Source organism: Procambarus clarkii, chromosome 12 (assembly GCF_040958095.1).
Source record: "Procambarus clarkii isolate CNS0578487 chromosome 12, FALCON_Pclarkii_2.0, whole genome shotgun sequence".
Taxonomy (NCBI): Eukaryota; Metazoa; Arthropoda; class Malacostraca; order Decapoda; family Cambaridae; genus Procambarus; species Procambarus clarkii.
Window position 1 is genome coordinate 46347505 of NC_091161.1, and position 26403 is coordinate 46373907.

Genomic DNA, 26403 nt, shown 5'->3' on the forward strand with positions numbered 1-26403 from the left:
AAAGTAATGAGAATTCGGGCCAGAGAGAGATTGTGAGGCATTGCTGATGGAATTGAACACTCTAAAAATGGTTTGGAAAATGCTTGCTGGAGTTTAATCCTGGCAAATGCAAACTTATGAGGATTGGAGCAGTAGTGCGAAGACCATGCAGTATATCAGTGTAGGATGAAGGGAAGACAGATTCGTCAATCAGAAAAGGAGAAAGACATGGGAAGGGAACTATCAGGGAAAAGCGCCAAGCATTACGACTATATAGCACTGGGAAGGGGTCAGGATAAGGATTTGGAGTGGGAAGGGAGGAAAGGAATGGTGCCCAACCACTTGGACGGTCGGGGATTTAACGTCGACCTGCATGAAGCGAGACCGTCGCTCTACCGTCCAGCCCTGGACGGCAGAAAGAAAGACCTGGGAGTGGACATAACCCCAAACCTGATGCCAGAAGCCCACAATATCAGGATAACAACAGCCACATATGATTTACCAGCCAACATCTGTGTATCCTTCAGAAACTTGGACAAAAGAGGCTTTCTGGGCCCTATATACAGCGAAGATTCGACCCCACACTTTAATGTGTATCACCACCATGGAATCCTTACATAAAAAAATGTAAGGAAATACTAGAAAAGGTTCAAAGATATGCAATGAGACTCGTTCCAGAGCTGAAGGGATTGAACTGTGAGGAAAGACCGAGATAACTGGACGTTACCACACTGGAGGTAAGGAGAGATAAGGGATATAACAACACATAAGATTCTAAGGAAAATTGATAAGGCAGACAAAGCAGCATTGTTCAGAGCTTGGAACAGCAGAATGAGGGGTCATAGATGGTAGTTGGAGACGCAAATGAGTCACAGAGACGTCAGGAAGAACTCTCAGTGTTATAGCTGGCAATAAATGGAACAGGTTAGACGTCAAAGTTGTTGAAGCTAATTAGAATCAAAATGTTAATTGTAAATGTGATAACAGCGTGACAAATGAGTTATTGCAATTATCTAAGAACGTTTGGAAGACTGGGGCTAGGACCCTAGCTTGACCTTGCAATCACACACACACACACACACACACACACACACACACACACACACACACACACACACACACACACACACACACACACACACACACACACACGTACGTGCCTCACGAAGGGTTACTGCAACAGTAATGTTGCATACGAAACGAAGAAGCTCTGGAAAGAAAGGTATACATAAGAGACTAATGGGGCAGAACATTACCTCGCGGCTGATGCTATAGAAAGGAGCTGAAGCCAGGAAAAGCGAGCCTCACCTTCCCTCTTTCTCTGGTCGAGGCACCGAGAGGTCTTCCAACCACCAGTCACACCCGCTCTTTGTGGGAAAAGTCTTTGATTCACAGAGTAATTTATCATATTTTTTATTTTTTATCTGGGAGAAAATTATCTTTGTGTCTCTCTCTGTTTCTCTCTATCTCTGTCTCTCTCTGTTTTTCTCTGTCTCTGTCTGTCTGTCTCTCTGTCTGTCTCTCTCTCTCTCTCTCTCTCTCTCTCTCTCTCTCTCTCTCTCTCTCTCTCTCTCTCTCTCTCTCTCGCGAATATTTTCCTACTTTAAAACGGGATCAAGTGAGTTAGCAATAACATTCCTACATTAAGTCCTCAAGCCAGGAGCTGTTAACCAGCATCTGTTCATTTCAATGCCAGGCCCTTCAAGCTGATGTGAGTTAGTTTATGTGTGCACTCACATTAGGCGGAGAGTCATCCTGATCCTTGCATGGGGTCGCTCCGTATATCTGGGTTATGTGCTTGTTGAGAGACAAGGATCTGAATCAGATCTGATCCGCCCCTTTTGGCGGGGCTTGCGGTTATGAGGAGTGGGGTTTTTCTTAACCCCCCCCCCCTCTCTGTGCATGTTTTTGGGAGTCGGCCCCTCCCCCGGGATCGGTTCCCCGTCCCTTGAATCCGTCTGGTCCGTCCTGTCGGTGGGTACGTTTCTCCACCCTTCATCTTCGGACAGGCCTTCACAGTCATGTTTCCCTCTTCTCGGGGATCTGCATGATTTTTGGTCTCATGTGCAACTTTGCCATCCGTGCCTTCATGTTTCACGTTTGCTTCTTTATGTTCTAGGAGGATCGGAAAGATTTTGTTTCTTCCCGTATTCTTGGAACATCTGTCGTCTTCCGGTCCTTTCTGGGGCTTGAAAGTCCTTCTCCAAGCTTTTCGTTTTTCAGTCCTGTTTCGTTCTTTCGTGTTTGTCTCTTCTCTCCGTGTACTGTCCTGCGCTGCACATGGTTGCCAAATTGGGCTCCTTGTAGCGTGGTTAGGCTCTTTGTAGCCCAAATGGGACGCTGTGCTGTGTTTCTTTTTGCTCCTTCCTGCTCTTTTCGACTACGGTTGGCGGCTACCCTGTGTACTCTCATATGAGTTTCAGTAATTAACGTCACTTGTCTATTTTCTAGTCACATTCGTGATTTCTTTCTTCAGCTCGTGACTTCTGGCGACCCACGTCTGGCATCCCTGCTGCGCATACACTGTGCTTGTTTGTTTTGAAACGGACGGTGTGCACGTGAGTTGGTGTTTTGCATCCCTTTTTTCTCGGGTGCTTCACTTCTCGCTCTTCTCCATTCTTCAGTCCGTGCCCGGTGGCTCTTGGGAGTGTTCTGGATTGCTGCTATGGGGCGGATGCAGGGTTTTCCCTGCGTATGGGTGTGGGGCTCCTCCGTCGCCTCTACCCTGTTCTGCATATGCAGCTCTGCCTTCTTCCACTGGCAGTGCTCCCGGGATCTTCTCAGCTATGTGTTGTGACACGTTCATGCCTACGTTCTGCAGGTGAGTTTATGATGTCTGGCTTCTCTTCAGCCAGGTGCTGGTTAATGATTTTTGGATACGAATATACGAACATCGGAACATAGATGACTGCAGCAGGCCTATTGGGCCATACGAGGCAGCTCCTATTTCTACCCATCCAGTCCCACTCTTATGCATGTCCAGCCCATGCTTGAGTCCAGATAGGGGCCCTACCTCCACCAGGTTACGAGGTACAATGGTGGGGGTATGTGTTATGGGGTAAGTGTTCCTGTCTGGATGTTCTGAGGTGACATTTTGCAGCAGTTTTCATGCTGTGGATATGTAATTACCTAAGTGTAGTTACAGGATGAGAGCTACGCTCGTGGTGTCCCGTCTTCCCAGCACTCTTTGTCATATAACGCTTTGAAACTACTGACGCTCTTGGCCTCCACCACCACCTCACCTAACTTGTTCCAACCGTCTACCACTCTGTTTGCGAAAGTGAATTTTCTTATATTTCTTCGGCATCTGTGTTTAGCTAGTTTATATCTATGACCTCTTGTTCTTAAAGTTGCAGGTCTCAGGAAATCTTCCCTATCGATTTTGTCAATTCCTGTTACTATTTTGTATGTAGTGATCATATTGCCTCTTTTTCTTCTGTCTTCTAGTTTTGGTATATTTAATGCCTCCAACCTCTCCTCGTAGCTCTTGCCCTTCAGCTCTGGGAGCCACTTAGTAGCATGTATTTGCACCTTTTCCAGTTTGTTGATGTGCTTCTTAAGATATGGGCACCACACAACCGCTGCATATTCTAGCTTTGGCCTAACAAAAGTTGTGAACAATTTCTTTAGTATATTGCCATCCATGTATTTAAAAGCAATTCTGAAGTTAGAAAGCATGGCATAGGCCCCTCGCACAATATTCTTTATGTGGTCCTCAGGTGATAGTTTTCTATCTAGAACCACCCCTAGATCTCTTTCTTTATCAGAATTCTTTAAAGATTTCTCGCATAATATATAGGTTGTGTGGGGTCTATGTTCTCCTATTCCACATTCCATAACATGACATTTATTAACATTAAATTCCATTTGCCAAGTGGTGCTCCAGATGCTTATTTTGTTCAGGTCATCTTGAAGGGCATGACAATCATCTAAGTTGCTTATCCTTCCTATTATCTTAGCATCATCAGCAAACATGTTCATATAATTCTGTATACCAACTGGTAGATCATTTATGTAGACAAAAATTTATGTTGGGGATTGGTTGTGGATTATTGTTTGGCCCTTCCGTACTTCTTCCTGGGGCCTTACTTGTTCATATGGGTTAATGGTGTCATGGCCCTGTTTTTCATGGTCTTATCTGGGTCACTCTTTCCTTGCACGTCTTGCAGTGCTTGGCTTAGACCTTTCATATACATTGGGTTCTCTGTTAGTCTCTGTAGACCTTTCATATACATTGGGTTCTCTGTAGGTACTTACCTAGTTGTGTTGGAAGAGTTGGGCTCTGGCTTTTTGGTCCCGCTTCTCACCTGTCATTCGCTCATGTGCAGATTCCTGGGCCTGCTGGGCTCTTATCATATCTGCGCTTGAAGCTGTGTGTGGTGTCATCTTCTAACACATTGCTTCCTCATGCATTCCGCTTGTCTACTACTGACACTGCCATACTTCTTTCCCTTGTCTCTTTGGCTCATTTGGACTCTCATTCTACTGGTGTTCCCTGGTGCGTGTGCCCCTGGGGTCTCGTAGTCGATCTTTCTCTACCTTATCGCTTCCTTTGGGAATCTTCGATGTGGTGATCATATCCTCGTAGCTCGTACTCCTTGGTTCGGGTACTGGTCTGTTGGCGTACCTTTGCACCATTTTTCCTTTTTGCCTGGTTGATACCTGGTTGATGGGGTTCTGGGAGTTCTACTCCCCAAGCCCGCCCGAGGCCAGACTTGACTTGTGAGAGTTTGGTCCACCAGGCTGCTGCTTGGAGCGGCCCGCAGGCCCACATACCCACCACAGCCCGGTTGGTCCGGCACTCCTTGAAGGAAATAATCTAGTTTCCTCTTGAAGATGTCAACGGTTGTTCCTGTAATATTTCTGATGATCGCTAGTAGGACGTTGAACAACCATGGACCTCTGATGTTCATACAGTGTTCTCTGATTTTGCCCATGGCGCCTCTGCTCTTCACTGGTTCTATTCTGCATTTTCTTCCATGTCGTTCACTCCAGTACGTTGTTAATTTACTGTGCAGATTTGGGACCAGTCCTTCCAGTATTTTCCATGTGTATATTATTTGGTATCTCTCTTGTCTCCTTTCTAGTGAGTACATTTGGAGAGCTTTGAGACGATCCCAATAATTTAAGTGCTTTATCTCGTCTATGCGTGCCGTATATGTTCTCTGTATTCCCTCAATTTTAGCAATCTCTCCTGCTCTGAAGGGGGAAGTGAGTACTGAGCAGTACTCAAGACGGGACAACACAAGTGATTTGAAGAGTACAACCATTGTGATGGGATCTCTGGACTTGAAGGTTCTCGTAATCTGTCCTATCATTTTTCTGGCTGATGCAATACTTGCTTGGTTATGCTCCCTAAACGTTAGGTCGTCGGACATCATTATTCCCAAATCCTTGACATGCTGTTTACCTACTATGGGCAGATTCGATTGTGTTTTGTACCCATGTATTATGTTTAAGATCCTCATTTTTGCTGTATCTGAGTACCTGGAATTTATCACCGTTAACCCTCAAACTGCTAGGGGCCCAAATGGAATTCACACCCACAGGCGCAACAAAAAAAATTCCAAAAAATTCTTTCGTCTTATAGAAGTGTTCATTTTTGTTCCCTGATCACGGAAAAAATAAAAAAAAATCGTAGGTGGCATATTTTAGCCGCAATAGGGTAGGGAAGTGTGGCAAAAAAGGGGCGTTGGCAGAGCCTTCGCCAGACGAGGTCTACTCCGCCCGAGCTGTCAGACGGCAGTTGCCACAAATATATTTTTACCTAATTATTTCAATGTCTCTGATTTTTTCTTTTTTTTTTGCAGTAATATTATTCCATACAGTGAATTGTGGTATATTTATATTATAAAATGTGTGAACCATCGCTGTACTCAAAATTATGGTGTGCATATTAGTGATTCAATTATTATGTTCATAAAACAATAAACAAATAGTTTTGCTGTTGTTACACTATATACACAGGTTCTATATAAGTATTTGCAGGTTTTGTACACCATAACGAACTACCAAGTTGGTCTTGTGAGTCAAAAAGCAACGAGGAGTGAAACACCAAACACCAGCGAGCCACTCACTGCCACTCCCTCCCTCAACACCACCTCACTCACCCTCATTCACCTCCCACAATACTCTTTTGTATTTATTCACTATACACAGACGTTATATATACGTATTTACATGTTTTGTTCACCATAACTGTACATCTAAGCTTATATGGTGAGTGAAGGCCATAAGACGTAGCTACTCACACAGTCAGCTGATCGGCGGCCGCCCTCAAGGCCAGACGCACTAATATTTGTCATCCAACAATATTGTTTGTGGTGTTATTATGCTATATACACACATTATATATAAGTATCTACCTGTTTTATTCACTATACCTGAACAAATAAGCTGGTATGGTGCCCAAAGACCATAGTGGCCATCAGTAAACACCATGCCAAGTCGTGCAGACGACGCTCCTCCCTCACCAAAATGGCGGCTCCCAACCTACTCCTCTCGCTGTTATCTCACACTATACACACGTTATATATAAGTATCTACATTTGTGTTCACCATGGCGAACCACTAAGCTGGTATGGTGAGTGCAGTCAATAAATGGTGACCACACACAGTCAGAAAACGACACCACAACCCTCCCTCCCACAGCCTTACTCCTCCCTCCATGGAGCACAGCGCTAAATATCACCACAATCCTGCTATTATCAGAATCCTGGTCAGTTTTATCACAGTCAGGGGGCTTCAGTAATACTATCACTGCTAAATAATTGCAGTATCATTTATATTATGGTATTTGTAGGCGATGCTGTGGTCACAAGCTGAACAGCGGTGCTGTGAGCTCGTGCTGCGTGCGCTAGCCTTGGTGGCTTGCTCAATACTGACGCTGTAACACCCAAGAATGTTGGCCTGGATTTTTTTCTAGGTGGCATCTGGCAACTATCGGTCGTGGCTGTACTATAGCTGCCCCTATCCCAGGCGGGGCGTTTAAATTATAGCGCTAGACACGAAATCATATATAAATGATGGTTTTGTCACTGATATCATTTATATATGATATGCGCGGTTTGAGGGTTAAACCTCATGACCTAGATTCAGGAAGCTCTGTGTATTTCTTCGTAAGTGGGTTTGCTACGAAGGTTCCTAAGTGCGCCCTAAGAAGATGCTTAGGTGCGATTCAATAAGGTATACTTAGGAAGAAAATTGTTGGTTCACCTGCGTGCCGATAGAGGTCACTACTGTGTTTCGTTTGGCCAATCAGAGAGCAGCAACATTCTTCATATTGAAGATTTAGCGCTGGCTTATCGGAGCTCTACTGCCTCCTATTTACGTCGAATTTTCTTATAAAATTAGTATATTTCGAAGTAAAACAATGTTTTTTCAACTTCTACAGCCAGCACCGACATTGTAGTAAACAAATATGTTACATTTGTTGTTTACCTACGTAATTCTAAGATACTGTGTAGCTGTCCTTGTTGCTCGGAAGATGCGCTGACAATTATTGTATATATTTACTGAATTTACCCAAGGGCCACTAACTATCTAGTGACCTCGAAGAGGACAGAAAGCCGGCGGCTTGTTAAAGGGCCCGCCAATTGTCTTAATGATATTTTTTAGCTGGAATTTGGCATTTACGGCTTCAGCGGGTAGGCGGTTCCATGGGTTTATAGCCCTCTTGGTGGAAAAAAAAACATCTGTTTTCAGTCCTACTTGAGAGAACATACTCTCCAACACTATATCTGTGATTGTCGTGTTATCAGTGACTTCATACCAAATGGTATGAGGTATTTTGAGCTCTGTAATTACTTCATACACTCAGGAATATTGGAAGATATTCTTGTGCTGCACCCAGATTTTGCCAGTGGAGGCTAATAGATCAGCATTAAGTATTTTGTTCTCTCCTAATTCCATGTATGACTGGCCATCCTGTGAGGTGAGGATGTTGGGTGAGCTTGTAGCTGGTTTTTGATCTACACTGTGTGGTCCTTTAGACAGAATAGGGAAGCAGGACATTGCTGTGTATACCTAAACATGTTTAAAAATACATTGTTTGAGAGGAGTTTTATAGAAACTGGTAAGAGTAATTATAATATAATGTTTCCATGATTCAGTGCTTACCTCTTGTGAAAATTGCTTAGAGTTGTTTAGTCAGAGTTGATTTGTTTTTTGTATTGAGGCTGGTATTTTCTAAATTGATTCCATGTACAGTATGTCTAACCATCCTGTGAGATGGGAGTATTAGATAAACTTATAGCTAGTTTTTTATCTACACTGTGTAATATTCCATATAGAATAGGGTAGCAGCACATTGCTGTGTATACCTAATCTTCTTAATAAAAAAAATCAGTAATAAAGATTTAAATTATAGTTTGTATTATTACAAATACAGTACTGTATTATCCTTATTAAATCATGTTGACCATGGATCATTAAGATCTCATGTTGATATGTAATACAAGTCATATTTCTTTTGAACTGCTAATCCATGCTAATCATTCATTAAATTGTGCATTATGTCTCAATTTTTCACTTCCTTGGATATACTGTACAGTACAAAAAGATAAGATAAAAATAAACCAGTAATATTTCTTTCATTATATTTTCATTTAAATAACTGCATCAATATTTTTACAGCTGACAGGATTTGTTTCCCATACAGGTGCATTATTTGTTAAAAAAAATTGGTTTATTGTTACACACAATGGTGCTACATAGCCTTCCCAGCTTGGTGCCTTCTTTTAATACTTACTGATTAAAAAATAAATAATAAATACATTTTATTCAGGAAAAGTACATACAGTTGATTTACAAACATAATGTTGGATTTATAGGCAGAGCTAGTACACACAATACCTAAAGCCACTAATACTCATAGCATTTCGGGCAAGGTGTGGGGGGGAAAAAAACACAGACTAAAACTTAATAGTAATCGGGATTAGGTATAAATTGTGTTGAAAGAAGGAATAAAAAATACAAAAAGGGGGTTAACATAGCATAAATCAGCAATTGCACATGTTGGTGAACAGCGTTGTTTAAAAAATAGCAAGACATGGGTTGACATTTAGGAGGTAAGTTAGGTTACATGGAGTTAATTAGGCAGTACTTGGTTTAACTCTTAAACTGGTTGAGAGAGGTACAGCCTTTGACATGATTCGGGAGGTCATTCCACATTCTGGGTCCCTTGATTTGTAGAGCACTTCTAGTTTGGTTACACACAGCCAAATTGAGTAACAGGAAGAGGTCTTGGACACAAATTTGTTCCATGGTAAATGTAGAGGAATCAGCTGAGTATTCCTCAAATAAACCAAGTTGCCTCAGCTTATAAGGTAAATAAAATAAGCATTTCTCAAATAAGTAGCTGCCTCACCTCACTGCCTTACTGCTACATAGCCTTCCCGGCATGGTGCCTTCTTTTGATAATTACTTGTTCCACACCCAAATTGTATAACAGGAAGAGGTCTTGGACCCTACTTCCCTCTCTCTTTTTTAATAATCTATATAGTCATAATTATAGCTTTAAGTATTCAATGAATAAAGTTTTTGACATTTTTACCCTTCTCCTTACCTAACATCATTTGTGCAGCATATTTTATGTCTCACCCAGATTTAATTTCAAAATAAAACCAAACTAAATAAATTAGAAATGGGTATGTATAGCTAAGGTACACCCTTACTACTAGGTGAACAGGGCCATTTGGTGATAGTAAATGATCCCATCAAGGCAGGGCTCATAACCTTCTCTCATATTTCATGTTCACCAGTGTTTATTTACTTAATAACTACAGTACTGGTATAATATCTTGCTATTATAAAACTAATTCTACTATCATCAAACATATATTTACTTCAAGTTTCAAGCAGAGAATGCATATATAACTAACACGAAGGACTCCTCTCCACTAGATTCACCAGCTATAATATTTTGGTCATGTTCCAATATCATAAATCGATCCCAGTGTTATGTAGTAGAGAAAAAATGACTTATATCCAGTTTACGTAAAGCTACGAGTGGTCGAAACCACACTTAAATCCCGGAATGAACTTACGAAGGTTTTTCCACTTAGGGTAGTTAATTGAATACGGACGTAGCCGCCACGAAGGCGCTAAGACGGAAAACGCTCTTAGCTAAGAGGAAAAACCTTCGTAAGTACCTTCCTGAATCCGGCCCCATGTCCCTACGTTCTTCCTCTGTGGGTAGTTAGCCTTGGGGAGCCGAAGGGGCTTTCCCCAGAAAACCAGCGTTGAATGTAATGAAACAGCATTTACTGGGTGAGACCCGGAGGCTCCCTGGCATCCCTCCCTCCTCCCGGTCGGCGTTTATTTTGTGTGTTTTTGACATCCAGCCTCAGAACTGACGGGTGGATAGCTGGCTTGAGGGGTCTGGGGCTTCCTCTTCCCCCTCCCTGGTTGAGGGGGGGGGGGAAAGACAGTGACTCGGTGACGTGTGACGTCATGATTGTTTGCTCGTTTCTTTTAGGGGAGTTCTATCCACTTGTTCGTCTTTTGGTAGCAATAATTTCATCAGAATAGGGGTTTGTTTTGAGATGCTTACCTTTCTGGGTGTCTGACCCAATCGATGGCAGACATAGAATGCTTCCAACCACACGGGGGTTTCTATAGGCCATTGCTCCCCCATGTCTCTCTGAGGGGGGCCAGGTTTTGGCTCGTGGTCCCCGGTAGGCCCACAGAACTCCATACACATGACTGATGCCAAAGTCTGACATTAGCATATCAGCCCAGTAAGCTTCAGGGAGCCTCCGAGTCTCGTCCAGAAAATGGTGTTTCATTACATTCAACACTGGTTGTTTCCTTTTTTATTATTTGAAGCGGGTTGTTGGGGCCGGACAGATGAAACTAATTCCACACTGGAACGAATCGGCTTCGCCCCATTTAGTTCGTTCAAGTGAGGACACACTGTATATACATTGTTGCGTCTCTGTATATGTGGTTGGTCGTGTACATTACGTTACCGGCTGCTGCTTCAATCTTTTTCGTTCGTCATTTTGTACTCTCTTATCCCTAGCTTCCAGTGCTTGGACCGTATGTAGGGTCTTTTCATTGCTTATTTTCGTTTTTCCTACTTCTATACTACACATTGTTGTGTATCTTGGTAGGTGCTTATTGGCTGTACTGGTGTTGGTGTTAGGTTGGCCTCTGTACATGTTCAGTTCCCTGATTTTGGACTGCCCCAGTGTTCAGTTATTGAACTGAGTTCTTTCATTTTTCCTTGTATGACAACCTTGTATATTGGTTGTCGATGTCCGATCACCCACTCCTGCCCCTACAGTTCCTTTTCGTGGAGACAGGTGAAGCTAGTATTATAGTCCTGGCTATGGCTTTTCTTTGTGTTTCTTTTCCAGACCGTACATTTTTGTTTCGTGCAGTACATGTCCTGAGGAGTTCTCATATGTAACGCGGAGACGCGTGCGTCGTTCTTCCCTATGGAGCTGGTTGCACTGCTCCTGCGGGTTGCAGATTCGCTGTTTTTTCTTTGCGTCTCGCAATTCGGTTTGTGGTACTCGTTTTCCTCGTTGGCCTCTGCCTGGGCCCTGGCTCTTCAGTTTTCATCGCCATTTGGTCCTTTCTGTTGCAGTGTCTGCGGTTCGGCTCTTTCGGCAAGCAGATTCTTCTCGTTGCCATTTGTTTTCAGCCTTGTTAGTCCTTCAGAGGTCCCGGGGGGTAGGGGGTCATCATGGACAGGATGTTTCTGCTCACCAGCCTTCGTTGGGGCGATGCTTTGCTCGGTGTTCGATCCTGAGGGTCTTCCCGTGGCTTCGCCTCTTTTTGTAGATCGGTCCAGCCCAGTTTGAGGCTGGTTCGTTCTTCCCCTCGAGTCTTCACCTCTTGGGGTTTTTTGTCTCGAGATTCTCGTCACTTGTGTGGGCACTGGTGGCTTCGTTGTTGGTCTCCCACCTGCGTGCTTCGTCTCGGCGGCAGTGTGTAGTTTCCTGGTGGTCCTTCCGGTTTTCCTATCACTGCATAAGTGTACTTCGGTCTCTGATAGGGTGGTCTGATCCTTCCCTTCTGGGTTGTTCCAGGACCATCATCTGGTACCGAATACTGTTGACTCGTATTGGTTGGCACTGGCGGGGCCCTCCTGTTTGCGTTCGGTGTTGCTGTTTCTTATGCTCTGTTTTGCTAGCTGTCTAGTGTGTTGTTTCACCTTCAGCCTGCTCATGTGCTTCCAGTGCCCTCCTGGTTGTTGGCCTGGGTGGTCTATCTTCTTCTTCTCCCCAGTTTGTCGTGTCCCCTTCAGTTTTTTTTTTTTTTTTTTTTTTTTTTTTTTTAAAAAAGGCTAGTGGTAGGTTGTTTGTTAGCTGCTGTCTCCTACTTTTCGGGTGATGTTTGGATCTGCTGTTTTCCGGAGTGGCTTTGGGGTTGCTGCTTGGTTGGTCAGGCTGGGGATGTTTGGTGTGTTGTGTTTTTTTTGCAGCTTTTCTTTGTTCTCTGCGCTTCTTGGCTTCTGGAGCCGTGGGCATGTTTTGGTTTGCCTGGGTTCCCTTCCTTCCTGTTCTGGGGTTCGGGTCTCCCGGGTCGTCTGCAGGGTTTTTTGGTTTGGTCTGTGGTCAAGTTTTTTGGGTTAGGGCGCATGGCATCCGCCTCCCGGGTCCTTCCCTCTTTTCCTTATCTCTGGTGAGGTAGTTCTGGGGAGCCGATGGGGTTCCCCCCCCCCCCAGAAAACCAGCGTTGAATGTAATGAAACGTCATTTTCTGGGTGAGTCCTGGAGGCTCCCCGGCATCCCTCCCTCCCTCCAGTTGGTGGTGTTTTTCGCATACTTTGACGTCCAGCCTAAGAACTGCCGGTTAGATCGCCGGTGCTGGGGTCTGGGGCTCCCCCTTCCCCCTCCCATGGAGGAGGGGGGGGGGTTGCGCAGACCGCGGTGCGGCGACGTGATGATGTCATGCTAGTTTGCTAATTTTGTTTGGGGAGTTCTGTCCACTTGTTCGGCTTTCAGTAGCAATATTTTCACCAGAATAGGGGTTTGTTTTGGGGCACCTACCTTTCTTGGTGCCTGTCCCAGTCGATGGCAGACACAGAATGCTCCCAACCACAGAGAGGTTTCTATTGGCCATTGCTCCTCATGCCTCTCTGAGAGGACCAGGTTCTGGCTTGTGGTCCCCAGTAGGCAAGAATTCCAAGCACATTGACTGATGCCAGAAAGTTGTACATGTCCATTCAGCCTGAATAGTTCCAGGGAGTCTCTGGGACTCGCCCAGAAAATGACGTTTCATTGTATTCAACGCTGGTTTTTTGCATGTTTTGACATCGAGCCTCAAACTGACAGGTGGATAGCTGGCAAGAGGGGTCTGGGGCTCACCCTTCCTCCCTCCCAGGGAGGAGGAAGCTGCGCAGACAAGCAGAGCGGCGCAACAAGTGTGACGTCATTCTCGTTTGCTCGTTTTTCAATTGGGGAGTTTTGTCCAATCGTAAGCTTTCTGTAATAGTTTTAACCAGAATAGGGGTTTGTTTTGAGGAGCTTACCTTTCTGGGTGCCAAGTCCGGTCGATGACGTCGACATAGAATGCTCCAAAAACGTGTGCACTTCTGTAGGCCATTGCCCCCTTGTTCCTCTCTGAAAGGGCCAGGTTCTGGCTCGTGGTCCCTGGTAGGCCTAGAACTCCATTCACATTTTCTGATGCCAAAGTCTAATAATATACTTATCAGCCTGGATACCTCCGGGGTCTCGCCCAGAAAATGGCGTTTCATTACATTCAACGCTGTTTCTGGGGGGAGCCCCATCGGCTCCCCGGAGCTATGCCAGGCTGATATGCTAATGTCAGACTTTGGCATCAGTCATGTGTATGGAGTTCTTAGGCCTACCGGGGACCACGGCCAGAACCGGGCCCCCTCAGAGAGGCAAGGGGAGCAATGGCCTATAGAAGCCCCCGTGTAGTTGGAAGCATTCTATGTCTGCCATCGACCGGAACAGGCACCCAGAAAGGTAAGCGCCCCAAAACAAACCCCTATTCTGGTTAAAATTGCTACCAAAAACCGAACTAGTGGATAGAACTCCCCAACCGAAAACAAGCAAACTAGTGTGACGTCACACACCGCCGCGCCGCTGTCTGAGCAGCTCCCCCCTCCCCGGGAGGGGGAAGGGGAGCCCCAGACCCCCGCGCTGGCTACCCACACCTCAGTTCTTGAGGCTGATGCTATAGGCGATGGTCGTGTGCTCTGGCTCCGGTGTCGCTACTGCACTGTGCTTTGCGTGTGGTGTTGGTTTTGTGGCTGCGAGAGCCAGGAGTTATCTTCAGTACTCGGGCTGCATGCGCCTAGGGCTGCCTTCCCTAGGTGCCCTCTAAGTACTGCCCTTGGGGCTTGGGGCCACCTTCCACAGGCTCCTCGGGGTCTGCCTCTGCTGGTCCGTTTTACCTTTCGGTTTTTCGGCCGCCTGTTGGGCTCTTGGGTGTTCTGTTCTCCCTTGTTACCGGCAGGTAAGAGGCAGTTGGCACTGGTAGGGGCGCAGGGTGCTGCTCAGCTTGTATTTCCCGACATCGCGGCCGGCTCTGTTCCTTGGGGTTTGCTGTCCTCTTGCGGGGTTTTGTTTTTCTATTTGTTTTTGCCTGGTGGGGGGTTCTATCATTTTATTCAGTTTGTTTTTGCCCTTCCACTGTTCTCCTCGGTGGCGCCCCCTGCTAGGTCCCCGTGAGTGTACACGTCCCTGGGGTTCAGCTTTAGAAGTTTGCTTGGTAGTTTGGGTGCCGGTTTGCAGCACCCTGCCTGGGACTACCTGAGCGCGAGTCCTCTTAAAGTAAACGCTCAGGACCCTGGGAATTCCCTAGGGGGCGCGTGGGTCCGATGGATGTGACCCCGGAGTCCCCACTCGCTGTGTGCGAGTTTGAGGGTTGCTCGGTCCCCTTGTCTCAGGGTGACCCTCATTGTTTTTGCCTCTGCCACGCTGCCTGTTGGGTCGGTGATACTTTCGACCCCGAGTCCTGTGAGTGTTGCTGCTTGCTTGTGACTCAATTTACCCAATCCTCTGATGATTCTATTCGGGTACAGGCGGCGCGTGCGTTGCAATCTAGGTTTCGTCTGTTGCAACGCGCTCGGTTGGTTGCTTCCCCGGATGCCCCGGGGCTGCCCCGCTTTGCTTTTTGAGACCCGGACTTGGGGGTGGGGGTCGCTTCGTTCCTGGTTCAGTCCGCACCTCCTCGTCCTTCCCCTTCCCCTTCTGTTCGTTCTGGTCCCCCGCCCCTGCAGCGTCTGAGGGTTTCGGGGTCGGAGCAGGGGTTACTTGATCTCGAGACTCGGGCAGCTTCGGGGGGTGCCCCTTCCGGGGGGGCGGCAGAGGCATTTGAGTCTTGTCTCCCGGCCGAAGCTTCAGGGTCTGACCAGTGGGCCCCCCTTCCTCCAGCTTTTCCGGCTGCTCCGTCCTTGTCTTGTGGGGTCGGGGCTTGGGGAGAGGACTCGGCCTCGGGTCCTGTGGTGAAGGACCTTGAGGCTGGGGAGGGGCTGACTTGGGGGCCTTGGGCCCCGCTGGACCCCGCCTGGGTTTTTCTTCCCACTGAGCGGGGCTTATTGTTACAAGGAGTGGGGTTTTCTTTTCCCCCCTCTGCGTACGAGCTGGATTTGGTGTTGGCCCCTCCCCGGGTTCGGTTCCGTGTTCCCCTGGGTACGTCGGTTCCGTCCTTCCGGAGGTTTTCGGCTTATCGCATCCAACCTGGTGTGGTGCGAGCGGCCTTTGCAGCTTACCTCCTGCGTGACTCGGATTATGCCTCGGAAATGGATCCGTCCACGTTCAGGTTTGGGACTTCGTTCCCTTTCTGGCTCCGTTACGAGGTTCCGGAGTCGTCCTGGCTAGCAGACTGCCCCTTGTTTGGTCTGGATTCCTGGCATTCCTTCTGTCGTTCCTGCACGCTGGAGTGGCGGGAAGCTTCCACGGTGATTCAGGTTTTCCTGGGGGACGAACTTGAGTACCTGAATGAGTGCTTGTTTGCCCCTGCCCTTCCCCGCGATGTGGGCATTATTCAGCTCCATGTGCAGGTTCCCTCCCTTTCGGCGGCGCTCGTTGCGGAGGACTTGCGCGCCCGGGGCTTTTGAGTTCGGCCTTGCGGTTCTTTTCCCTCCTGGAGCTGTCTTCGGATTGGCTTGTGGAGGATGTGGGGACGCTTGGGTCCGTCCCGGGGTCCAGCACCTTGTCTTCGGCTGCGCGTTCGTCGGCTGCCTTGTTGAAGCTGTTCACACCGATTTTGCGGGATGCGGTTTCCCTGTTTTATGCTTCCCGTCTCGCGTGTCAGCAGGCGGTGCTGGGTTCCTCCGTGGAATCTGCTTGGGCTCTGGCTCTTAGGCGTTCTTCACCTTTTTGTCCTCTCCTGTTTGCGGGGTCGGCCGTGGCGCAGTTTATTCACGCTGCGTCGGCGGCTTGTCGTCCGATGTTGGACTTTTTGGTTTTCCGGGGGTCCCAGGGTGGGTCTTCCCGGAAAGGTTGTGCCAGGGCTCGGGGTTTCTCTCGTCGTGGAAGGCCTCTGGTGTCAGGTTCGGGGTTGGCTCCTCCTGCGGATCCTCCCTCGTCTGGTCGGCGCGTTGTTCGCGCTGTGCGGGGTTCTGGGTCTTGTAAGGGTCGCCGGCCCTTTCGCGGTTTGCCCCCTAAACGAGGTGATGGGGGGGGGGGCGGCTTGCACTGTTCGCCCGTGCCTGGTCCCACAATTCGTGGGCCTTTCGGGTCGTGTCTTGCGGCCTGCGGTGGCGTTGGGTGGCCCCTCTCCCCTTTGGGGGGTCGGGGCTGGCAGGGCAGGTTTCTTCCCCTGCGCTCTGTTGAGTCGTCTTGGAGTGGGTACGCTTGGGCGTCGTCGAAACGACGACGTCCCTCAGATGGGTTTCCCATCTGTTTCCGGTTCCGAAACGGGACTGCGCGGACCTGCGGTTCATTCTGGACTTGTCCCGTCTGAACCCCTGGGTTCATTGCCCCTCCTTTCGGATGACTACGCTGTCTCAGGTTTGGCTCCTCTTGGAGCCGGGAGCTTGGATGGTGTCCCTGGACCTCCGGGACGCTTATTGGCATGTCCCGATTCATCCGCGGTTCAGGGACTGGCTCGGTTTTGTTGTGGGGTGTCTGAGTTACCGCTTTCGTTGTCTCCCGTTCGGGTTGAACCTGGCACCTCGCGTGTTCACGCGCCTTACACGGGTTGTGGTGGCTCGTTTGCGTCTCCTAGGTGTTCGGGTGTTGGCCTACCTCGACGACTGGCTGGTTTGGGCTTCCAGCCAGTCAGCTTGTTTGCTAGCCAGGGAGTTGGTTCTTTCCCAGCTCGCTGAGTTCGGGTTCTTGGTGAACTGGAGGAAGTCCCATCTGGTTCCCTCTCAGGTTCGGACTTGGCTGGGTCTCGTTTGGGACTCTCGAACCGCCTCCTGGTCTCTCCCTCCGGAGTCTCTCCTGCGGCTGCGGTCCCGCCTTCGTCTGTTTCTGGAGGGTCCTCGGGTCACCCGGCGGTTGCTCGAGGGGCTGTGCGGGAGCCTGAACTTCGCGATGGTGGTCTACCCGCCGGGTCGGGTTTGGCTTCGACGGCTGTTCTGGTTCCTTCGGGGTTCCCCCTTTCGACTCTCTCGCGATCGCAGAGTTCGACCCCCGGGGGCCTTGCGTCGGTTGCTGCGTCACCGGCTTCCTCTTCGGGTTTTTCGGGGTTCAGTGCCTTGGCGCCTACCCGAGCCCTCGCTCGATGTGTACACGGATGCGTCGTCTCTCGGCTGGGGTTCTGTGACCAGTGCTCACCAGGCCGGCCAGGGGCGTTGGGATCCGTCCTTCCGTCGAGCTCACAGCACGGTGCGGGAATTCGCGGCAGTGTGGTTTGCTCTGGGGAGGATTCGGGTGGCCCACAGATCGACGATTCGGCTCCATTCGGACTGCTCTCCGGTGGTTCATTGCCTGAACCGCGGGGGTTCGATGCGGTCCTTGTCTCTTTGGGGATGGTCGCTTCGGGTGACTCGTCTGCTGAGTTCCCGGGGTTTGGCTCTCCTGGCGGTTCACGTACGGGGCGTGTCCAACGTCTTGGCCGACGCCCTGTCTCGCTTCGTTCCCCTCTCCACGGAGTGGACGGTCGACGACGAGTCCTTCCATTGGCTTTGCCAGATGTTCGGGCGCCCCGAAGTGGACCTCTTCGCGTCGGCGTGGTAGCGGCATCTTCCCGTTTATGCGGCGCCCTTCCCCGATCGCGAGGCCGTCGGGGTCGATGCCTTTCGGCTAGACTGGTCGAGATGGGGGTTCCTGTACCTCTTTCCCCCAGTTCGGCTGTTGCTCCAGGTCCTGGCTCGCTTAGAGACTTACCAGGGGAGAGTTGTCCTTCTGGCCCCTTGGTGGCCGGCCCAGCCTTGGTTTCAGGCGCTGGTTGCTCGGTGTCCGAACCCGAGGGTTTTCCCGCAGCTCCGCCTCTTTCAGCAGATCGGGCCGGTACGTCACGTGGCTGGTTCGATCTTCTCCTCGAGTCTTCGTGTATAGTTTTTTTTACTCTAGTCTATCATCATCTCTATGGTGATCAGGTGGCCTCCTTGTTGGTGTCCCACCTGAGGGCTTCTTCACGGCGGCAGTATGAAGTTTCCTGGCGGTCCTTCCGTTTCTTTTTGCGTCTTCGTCGTGTTAGTTCCTTGTCTGTTCGGGTGGTCTTGTCCTTCCTCTCGTGGTTGTTTCAGGACCGTCATCTTATGCCTAACACTGTCGCTTCGTATCGTGCGGCGCTGGCGGAGCCGCTTCAGCTTACTTTCGGTATCGATGTTACGTCTGCGCTGTTTCGCAAGCTGTCTCGTGCATTGTTTCACCTCCGGCCTGCTCATGCGTCGCCTGAGCCGTCCTGGTCTTTGGACAGAGTGCTCGCTTTCCTTTCATCTCCTCGTTTCGTTGTGGCCCCTTCGGTCCAGGATTGTTTTTCCAAGGCACTTTTCTTGTTGGCTTTGGCCTCGGGGTCGGGTAGGGGAGCTTCATGCTCTCCTCCGGTGCAGGGGTTTCTGCTCTTTTGGTCGTGGTGATTGTTTTGTTTGTTTGCAGCCGTCTCCTTCTTTTCTGGCGAAGAATGAGACTGCTGTGTTCCGGAGGGGTCCATGGGTGGTTGATGCTTGGTTGGTCAGGCCGGGGGTGCATCATGTTTTGTGTCCGGTTGCGGCGCTTCGCCGTTATTTGCGCGCCACAGCTTCTGTGTCCGGGGACGCGCTGTGGGTTGATCCGGTTTCCCTTCTTCCCTGTTCGCGGGTTCGGGTCTCTCAGGTCGTCCGCAGGGTTATTAAGTCCAGCCAGCCTGCGGTCTATCCCCGTGCCCATGACGTTCGTAAGTTCGCGGCTCTTGCTGCCGTCTTTGGGAATATGTCTTGGTCTGATATTCGGGCACGGGGATTTTGGCGGTCGAACAGGGTCCTGGCTGCTCGTTACCTTGTGAATGTCCCTGGGCCCCGTCGGGCCTGTGTTGCTTTGGGTCGGCGGTTGCAGCCAGTTGTCTCGGCTTCGAGTTGAGGAGGGAGCGACGACCGCCTCCCGGGTAAGTCCCTCTTTTTCTGTCTGTGGGTAGTTAGCTCCGGGGAGCCGACGGGGCTCCCCCCAGAAAACCAGCGTTGAATGTAATGAAACGCCATTTTCTGGGTGAGTCCCGGAGGCTCCCCGGCATCCCTCCCTCCCTCCAGTCGGCGGTTTTTCGCGTTTTTGACATCCAGCCTCAAGAACTGAGGTGTGGGTAGCCGGCGCGGGGGTCTGGGGCTCCCCCTTCCCCCTCCCAGGGAGGGGGAAGGGGGAGCCCCAGACCCGGGAGGGGGAAGACAGCGGCGCGGCGGTGTGTGACGTCACACTAGTTTGCTTGTTTTCGGTTGGGGAGTTCTATCCACTAGTTCGGTTTTTGGTAGCAATTTTAACCAGAATAGGGGTTTGTTTTGAGGCGCTTATCTTTCTGGGTGCCTGTTCCGATCGATGGCAGACATAGAATGCTTCCAACCACACGGGGGCTTCTATAGGCCATTGCTCCCCTTGCCTCTCTGAGGGGGCCCGGTTCTGGCCGTGGTCCCCGGTAGGCCTAAGAACTCCATACACATGACTGATGCCAAAGTCTGACATTAGCATATCAGCCTGGGATAGCTCCGGGGAGCCTCCGGGACTCACCCAGAAAATGGTGTTTCATTACATTCAACGCTGGTTTTTTTCTTACCTAGCCCATCATATGATATGATGTGCAGCCAAAGGGTTAAAAAGTATATATACAATGTGTGCCATGCAGGTAGTTAGACAAAAATAGCATATATATACAATTAACGCTGGTCAAGGGTCAATGTATGAGTAGCAGCCTAGTTGATTAGGTGTCCTAGGTTCTCATATATGTAATATGGTTTCCTTTACAGGGGTTGTTCACTGTGGCAGTGGGTTAATACTGTATTACAGTATTTTATAGAATTTTGAAATGCTGCTACTGTACTACTATTAATATCTTGAATTTATTTTTACAACAGGTTAAAAGAATCTTGGAATGCAAACAGGAATTTGGGTGAACATGAAGATATTTCAGGTTTGGGAGTAACAAGCAACATACACCAGGAAGATGATAAGGTGTGGAAGAAAGAAGCTGAAAAGCTACAAAAGAAATTAAGAGCAGCTGAGGCAGGACATAAAGTAATATTGGATAAAGTTCTTCAGGTCAGTGTTTAGTTAGTGACATGTAAATGTACATTGTGTTTTCATTAATAAATCTGAACGTTTATGATTATGCCATTTAATTTAAACAAGAAGCATAGAAAGTTGTACAGTGGTAAAATTTGTATTTAGTATTTCCAGATTTAGTTTAGTTCCATTTGCTTTAATTTAAGATTCAATACAGACTGGTATGAATGCATATAAAAATCAGAGTATTGCCAGACTGGATTGATTCATCTCCAATTTATATTGTCTTTTCACATTCATTTGTGCTTTAATTGAGCAATATAAATCAGTACTTTAGTCTAAATAAAAGAAAATCAATTTAATTGTAAAATATAAGTAACCAAGCGGAAGTAGGTACCTGATACCAAAACCATGAAGCTGGTAAAGTTGCAACTGAGGAAGAGCTAAACCCAAAACCAAAGTGAGAACTGAAACCTAGCAGTAGGAGGCACGGTAGGCATACAGTAGATCATGATCCTTGATGACCAGACCACACACTAGAATTTGAAGGGACGACGACGTTTCGGTCCGTCCTGGACCATTCTCAAGTCGATTGTGAGAACGTCGTCGTCCCTTCAAATTCTAGTGTGTGGTCTGGTCAACATACTTCAGCCACGTTATTGTGACTCATCGCCTGCATCATGATCCTTATTGGCATACAAAGTCTGCGACTGATGACACTCAAGTAGTATGGCACTTGATCAGTAAAATAGTTTCAAGAAGCCTCCGGGGCTCGCCCAGAAACTGGCCTTTCCCATTACATTCAATGTTTTTTTTTCTTTTTTGATTCTTGATGAATATGGAATTCCAGGTGTCTGGGCCTGATGCAGAGTGCATGGGCATGCTGTATATGGCTAATTTAAAGTTCAGAGGGGTTTGGGGGTGACACCAGATATATGATTTGATGATTGTGTCACATTCGTAACAAATTTGATTTTATCATTCATTTTCAATGTGTTCAGGGGTTCACTGAAGACACAATCGTATTATAGCCTCGGTATTTCACTCATTTCTTTGTTGTCAGCTGTGTAAGCTCGATCACCCCTTGCACAAGGGGATAATGCAAGATGTAGTTTTTGTTCCAGATTTTGCATAGGAGAAAAAGTATTTTGGAATCCTATCTATTTCACCTATTGCTTCGTGCTCTCCTCCAATGGCACTGGTTCTGTTCTTTTGGCCCTGAGGGGCAGTTTCTTTCTTTGCAGCCTTTTCTTTTTCTGGCAAAGGGTGAGCTGATGAGCATCCAGAGGAGTCCTCTGGTGGTTAATGCCTGGTTTGTCTGGCTGGAGGGCATCCGTTCTTGAGTTTGGTTGTGGTGGTTCATTATTACCTACACCTGACTCGCTCTGCTTCAGTTGATTCCTTCTTTGGTGATCTGCTTTCCATGGTTCCCTGTTTCAAGGCACATTTATCCCAGAATGTTCACAGTGTTATTAACTCTGGCCTGCCAGCAGTCTTCCACCCCACCACCATCCCCCCCCCTTGGGCTCAGCTTTTCTAAGTTCGTGGCTTTGGCTGCTGTATTCCCCTACATGTCATTGGGTGCTTTTCAGGTTTGGGGAAGCTCATTTGGTTACTTTCTCCTCTTTCTTGGTAATTCATATGTCTTCTGTTTTCTCTGTTGTTAGTTAGCTTCAGGGAGCCGCTGGAGGTTCCTCCAGAAAACCAGCATGGAATGTTATGAAACACCTCTTTCTGGTAGAGCTTTGGTGGCTCCCTGATTTCCTAACCCCCCCTTCCCCACTTGTCTACCAGGTTAGTGGTTTGTTTTTTATCAGCTTCCAACTGACTCATGGTGGGGGTGGAAGCTTAGAGCTCCCAGGGTGCCACCTGTTGGCAGCCATTTGCACTAGAGGGGGGGGTTCAAGCTAGTGAATTTCAAGTGAATCATTTGGAATTGAGTGAATCAGTTGCAGAGTCATTTGGCCAGCTCATCCTTATCAACAAAAACCAAAAGTTAATCCATGCACATGCCAAACCCAGTGTTTATGAATGAAACATGATTTACACATGACTCACAACTGATGACATTTGAACAGTTCTCGAAGAGTGTTTCACAGACAACTTTTGTTTGAACCACAATGCTGTAAATTCTTCACCCATGTACTACAAATACAAATAATCGCCAGTAGAACCTAAACACCTAATCTAACCAATGCCTAAATATGTACAATATGCTAACATATAAGAATAATATATTTTTGAGAAAATTTCTATTTTGAATGAACAGCATGTTAAAATTTATGAATGCATCCTTGGGATTGACCGCTGGATGAATTGAACTTTTCCTGAGATGAGTTGCATTTGGCTGTTATAGTGCTTCATTTTATTTGAATTTTAGTTATTTGTGTTGCGTCATTATTTCTGGATATTTTCTCCGTGTAGTAACAATTCCCAGCTCCATATGCATCTGTGAGGGTGGATGAGGTTCTAGCTCTGCCATTCAGGTTCTCTTAGGTCATGCATTGGAGAGTCAGGACTCCTATGTCTAATGTAACTCAGTAGTGGGAAATCATCTTATTGAGATTCACAGAGCCACCAAAGCTCTAACAGCAAGAGATGTTTCATTACATGCAGTTCATTTTTTTCAGGAATCTCGGTTATTGGCACAGCAGGAATTGGAAACTTTACAGAGCCAGAATAGTTATGAAAATGGAAAATTAAATAATAGAATAACTTTACTACAAGAAAAGCTCTCTCAGGCTATGTCTGAGGTAAGTTTCACTACAGTTTATTATTTTGTAATTCAGTACAATGTTTATAAAACCTATTGTGGTTAACATGGAAGCTTGCATGTGCAATTAAATAACTATGCATAGGCTGGTTTAATTGAATTGATTTATCTTTTGTTCCAAAAAGCCAGCGTTGAATGTAATGAAACGCCATTTTCTGGGTGAGACCCGTAGGCTCCCCGGAACTTATCCAGGCTGATATGCTAATGTCAGACTTTGGCATCAGTCAGGTGTATGGAGCTCTATGGGCCTACTGGGGACCATGAGCCAGAACCTGGTCCCCTCAGAGAAGCATGGGGGAGCAATGGCCTATAGAAACCCCCGTGTGGTTGGACGCATTCTATGTCTGCCATTGATTGGGCCATGCACCCAAAAAGATAAGCGTTCCAAAACAAACCCCTATTCTGGTGAAAATTGCTACCAAAAGCCGAACAAGTGGATAGAACTAGCCAAAAGGAAACGAGCATGCCATCACACGTCGCAGGACCGCTGTCTGCGCAGCTCCCCCCTTCCCGGAAGGGGTAAGGGGAAGTCCCAGACCCCCGCCCGGCTATGCACCCTTCAATTCTGAGGCTGGATGTCAAAACACGGCAAAAAACACTAACCTTGGGGGGGGGGGATGCCAGGGAGCCTCCGGGTCTCACCCAGAAAATGGTGTTTCATTACATTCAATGCTGGTTTTCTAGGGGAGCCCCTTCGGCTTCCCGGAACTAACTACCGCAGAGGAAAAGTAAAGGGACTTACCCGGGAGGCAGTCGCTGCTCACTCCTCACCTCTAAGCCAAGACAACTGGCTGCACTCGCCGACCCAAAGTGACACAGGCCCGACTAGGCCCAGGAACGTTCACGAGATATCGAGCAGCCAGGACCTTGTTCGACCACCAAAATCCCCGAGCCCGAATGTCAGCCCATGACATGTTGCCAAAAACGGCAGCAAGAGCAGCAAACCTGGAAACTTCATGGGCACGGGGATAGACCGCAGGCTGGCTAACCTTAACAACCTTGCGGACGATCTGGGAGACCCACACTCGTGAACAGGGAAGAAGGGAAACCGGATCAACCCAAAGCGCGTCCCCGGACATGGAGGCCGTGGCGCATAAACAACGGCGGAGGGCCGCAACCGGATACAAAACAATGTGCACTCCCGGCCCGACCAGCCAAGCATCAACAACTGAAGGACCCCTCCAGAAAGCAGCAGTCTCATTCTTTGCCAGAAAAGGAGATGGCTGCAGACGATCAAACCTATCGGGACGACCGAAGGAGCAGAAAACCCCTGTGCCAGAGGAGAGCATGAAGCTCACCGAACCGACCCCTAAAGGCCAATGCCAACAGAAAAAGAGCCTCCGAGATACAAACCTGAACCGAAGAGGCCACAACAAACTGTGGAGAACAAAGAAAAGAGAGCACTCTGTCCAATGACCAGGATGGCTCAGGCAGCGCATGAGCAGGCCGGAGGTGAAACGACGCATGAGACAGCTTGTGAAACAGCACAGACATAACACCAATACCGAAAGCAAGCTGAAGCGGCTCCGCCGGTGCCGCACGATATGAGGCGACAGTATGGGGAAAGATGACGGCCCCGAACCTCCACAAGAGAAGGACAAGACCACGCCAACAACGCAGGTACCTAAGAAGGGACAGAAAGAAAAGGAAGGACTGCCAAAAAAACCCACACTGCCGCCAAGAAGCAGCACGTAGGTGGGACACCATCAACGAAGCCACCTGACCACCAACTGAAGGTGAGAGACCCGATTCAGAACCGAACCAGCCCCACCATGGGTCAATCAAGCCTAGGAAGAGGTGGAACCGCGGGAAGATCTAGGGTGCGACCACAGAGCCAGCAGAGACCCAAGCCGGCAAAGGAGGAGATGGAATGTCTGCGGTACAGAAAAACATCCCAACGCCAGCGAGCCCGCCAGGAGATCAGAGACAACAGTCCTGACACGAAACTCTAGAGAAGGGACACCGAGGGACCATGAAAATGCCAACAGGCAGGGTAAGCCAGGAAACCAAGAACCCAAACCTGGCAACAGGAGAGCCAAAAGGCACAAGCAAAACACACAACCATGTAATTACCTAAATGTAATTACCTAAGTGTAGTTACAGGATGAGAGCTACGCTTGTGGTGTCCTGTCTTCCCAGCACTCTTTGTCATATGACGTTTTAAAACTACTGATGGTTTTGGCTTCCGCCACCTTCTCACCTAACTTGTTCCAACCGTCTACCACTGTTTACAAAAGTTAATTTTCTTATATTTCTTCAACATCTCTGTTTAGTTAGTTTAACCCTTAAACTGCGCATGGCGTATATATACGTCATGAGTAACATGTCCCACCGTGCGCATGGCGTATATACGCCATAGGGTGAAAGGCACGATTCAAATGTCACGCGGCTACACGGGGTTCACATTAGCTTCCTCAGGGCTCTTGTAAACAGACGCCATTTTTAAAAAAAACCGTGAGCAATATTCTCAGGTGTGAGAGTCACAGTACTGTTGGAGCAACCAAGGCTGGTGCACGCAGCATGAGCGAACAGCATTGCTGTTCAGCTTGTGACCACAGCATCGCCGAAAAATGTCAAAATAAATACATAACTGCTATTATTTAGCGATGACAATGATACAGATGTTGTAATAATTAGCGCTGTGAGAGGAGTGATGCTGAGGGACTGAAGGAGATTGCATCGTTTGCTGACTGCGTGGCCACCTGTTGTTGTCTGCATTCACCATACCAGCTCAGTGGTTCTCTATGGTGAACACAAATGTAAATACTTATATATAATGTGTGTATTAGTGTAATAACAGCAAAAGGATTATGTTGGAAGGAGCTATTTGGGTGACGGAGGTGACGTCATCGGCATGATTTGTCTGGCTGTGTAGAGGGTGGCCACTATGCTCTTTAGGCACTCTACAAGCTTAGGTGTAAAGTTACGGTGCATACAACATGTAGTTGGGAGCCGGTCGGCTGAGTGGACAGCACGCTGGACTTGTGATCCTGTGGTCCCGGGTTCGATCCTGGGCGCCGGCGAGAAACAATGGGCAGAGTTTCTTTCACCCTATGCCCCTGTTACCTAGCAGTAAAATAGGTACCTGGG

At 48.1% G+C, this 26403-nt stretch overlaps 1 protein-coding gene across 3 annotated transcripts in view; it reads left to right on the plus strand.

Moving 5' to 3' along the window:
• The window catches only part of LOC138363920 (F-box/LRR-repeat protein 16-like), a 159917-nt gene that overhangs the window by 17806 nt on the left and 115708 nt on the right, over positions 1-26403 (plus strand). For all 3 annotated transcript variants that reach the window (XR_011228266.1, XM_069323381.1, XM_069323382.1), the window contains exons 2-3: positions 20393-20576; positions 23171-23293. Coding sequence is in view for 1 of the 3 variants with exons in the window: in XM_069323382.1 (XP_069179483.1) it covers positions 20393-20576; positions 23171-23293 (307 nt within the window). In the remaining 2 variants the exon portion in view is untranslated. The remainder of the gene's footprint in view (positions 1-20392; positions 20577-23170; positions 23294-26403) is intronic.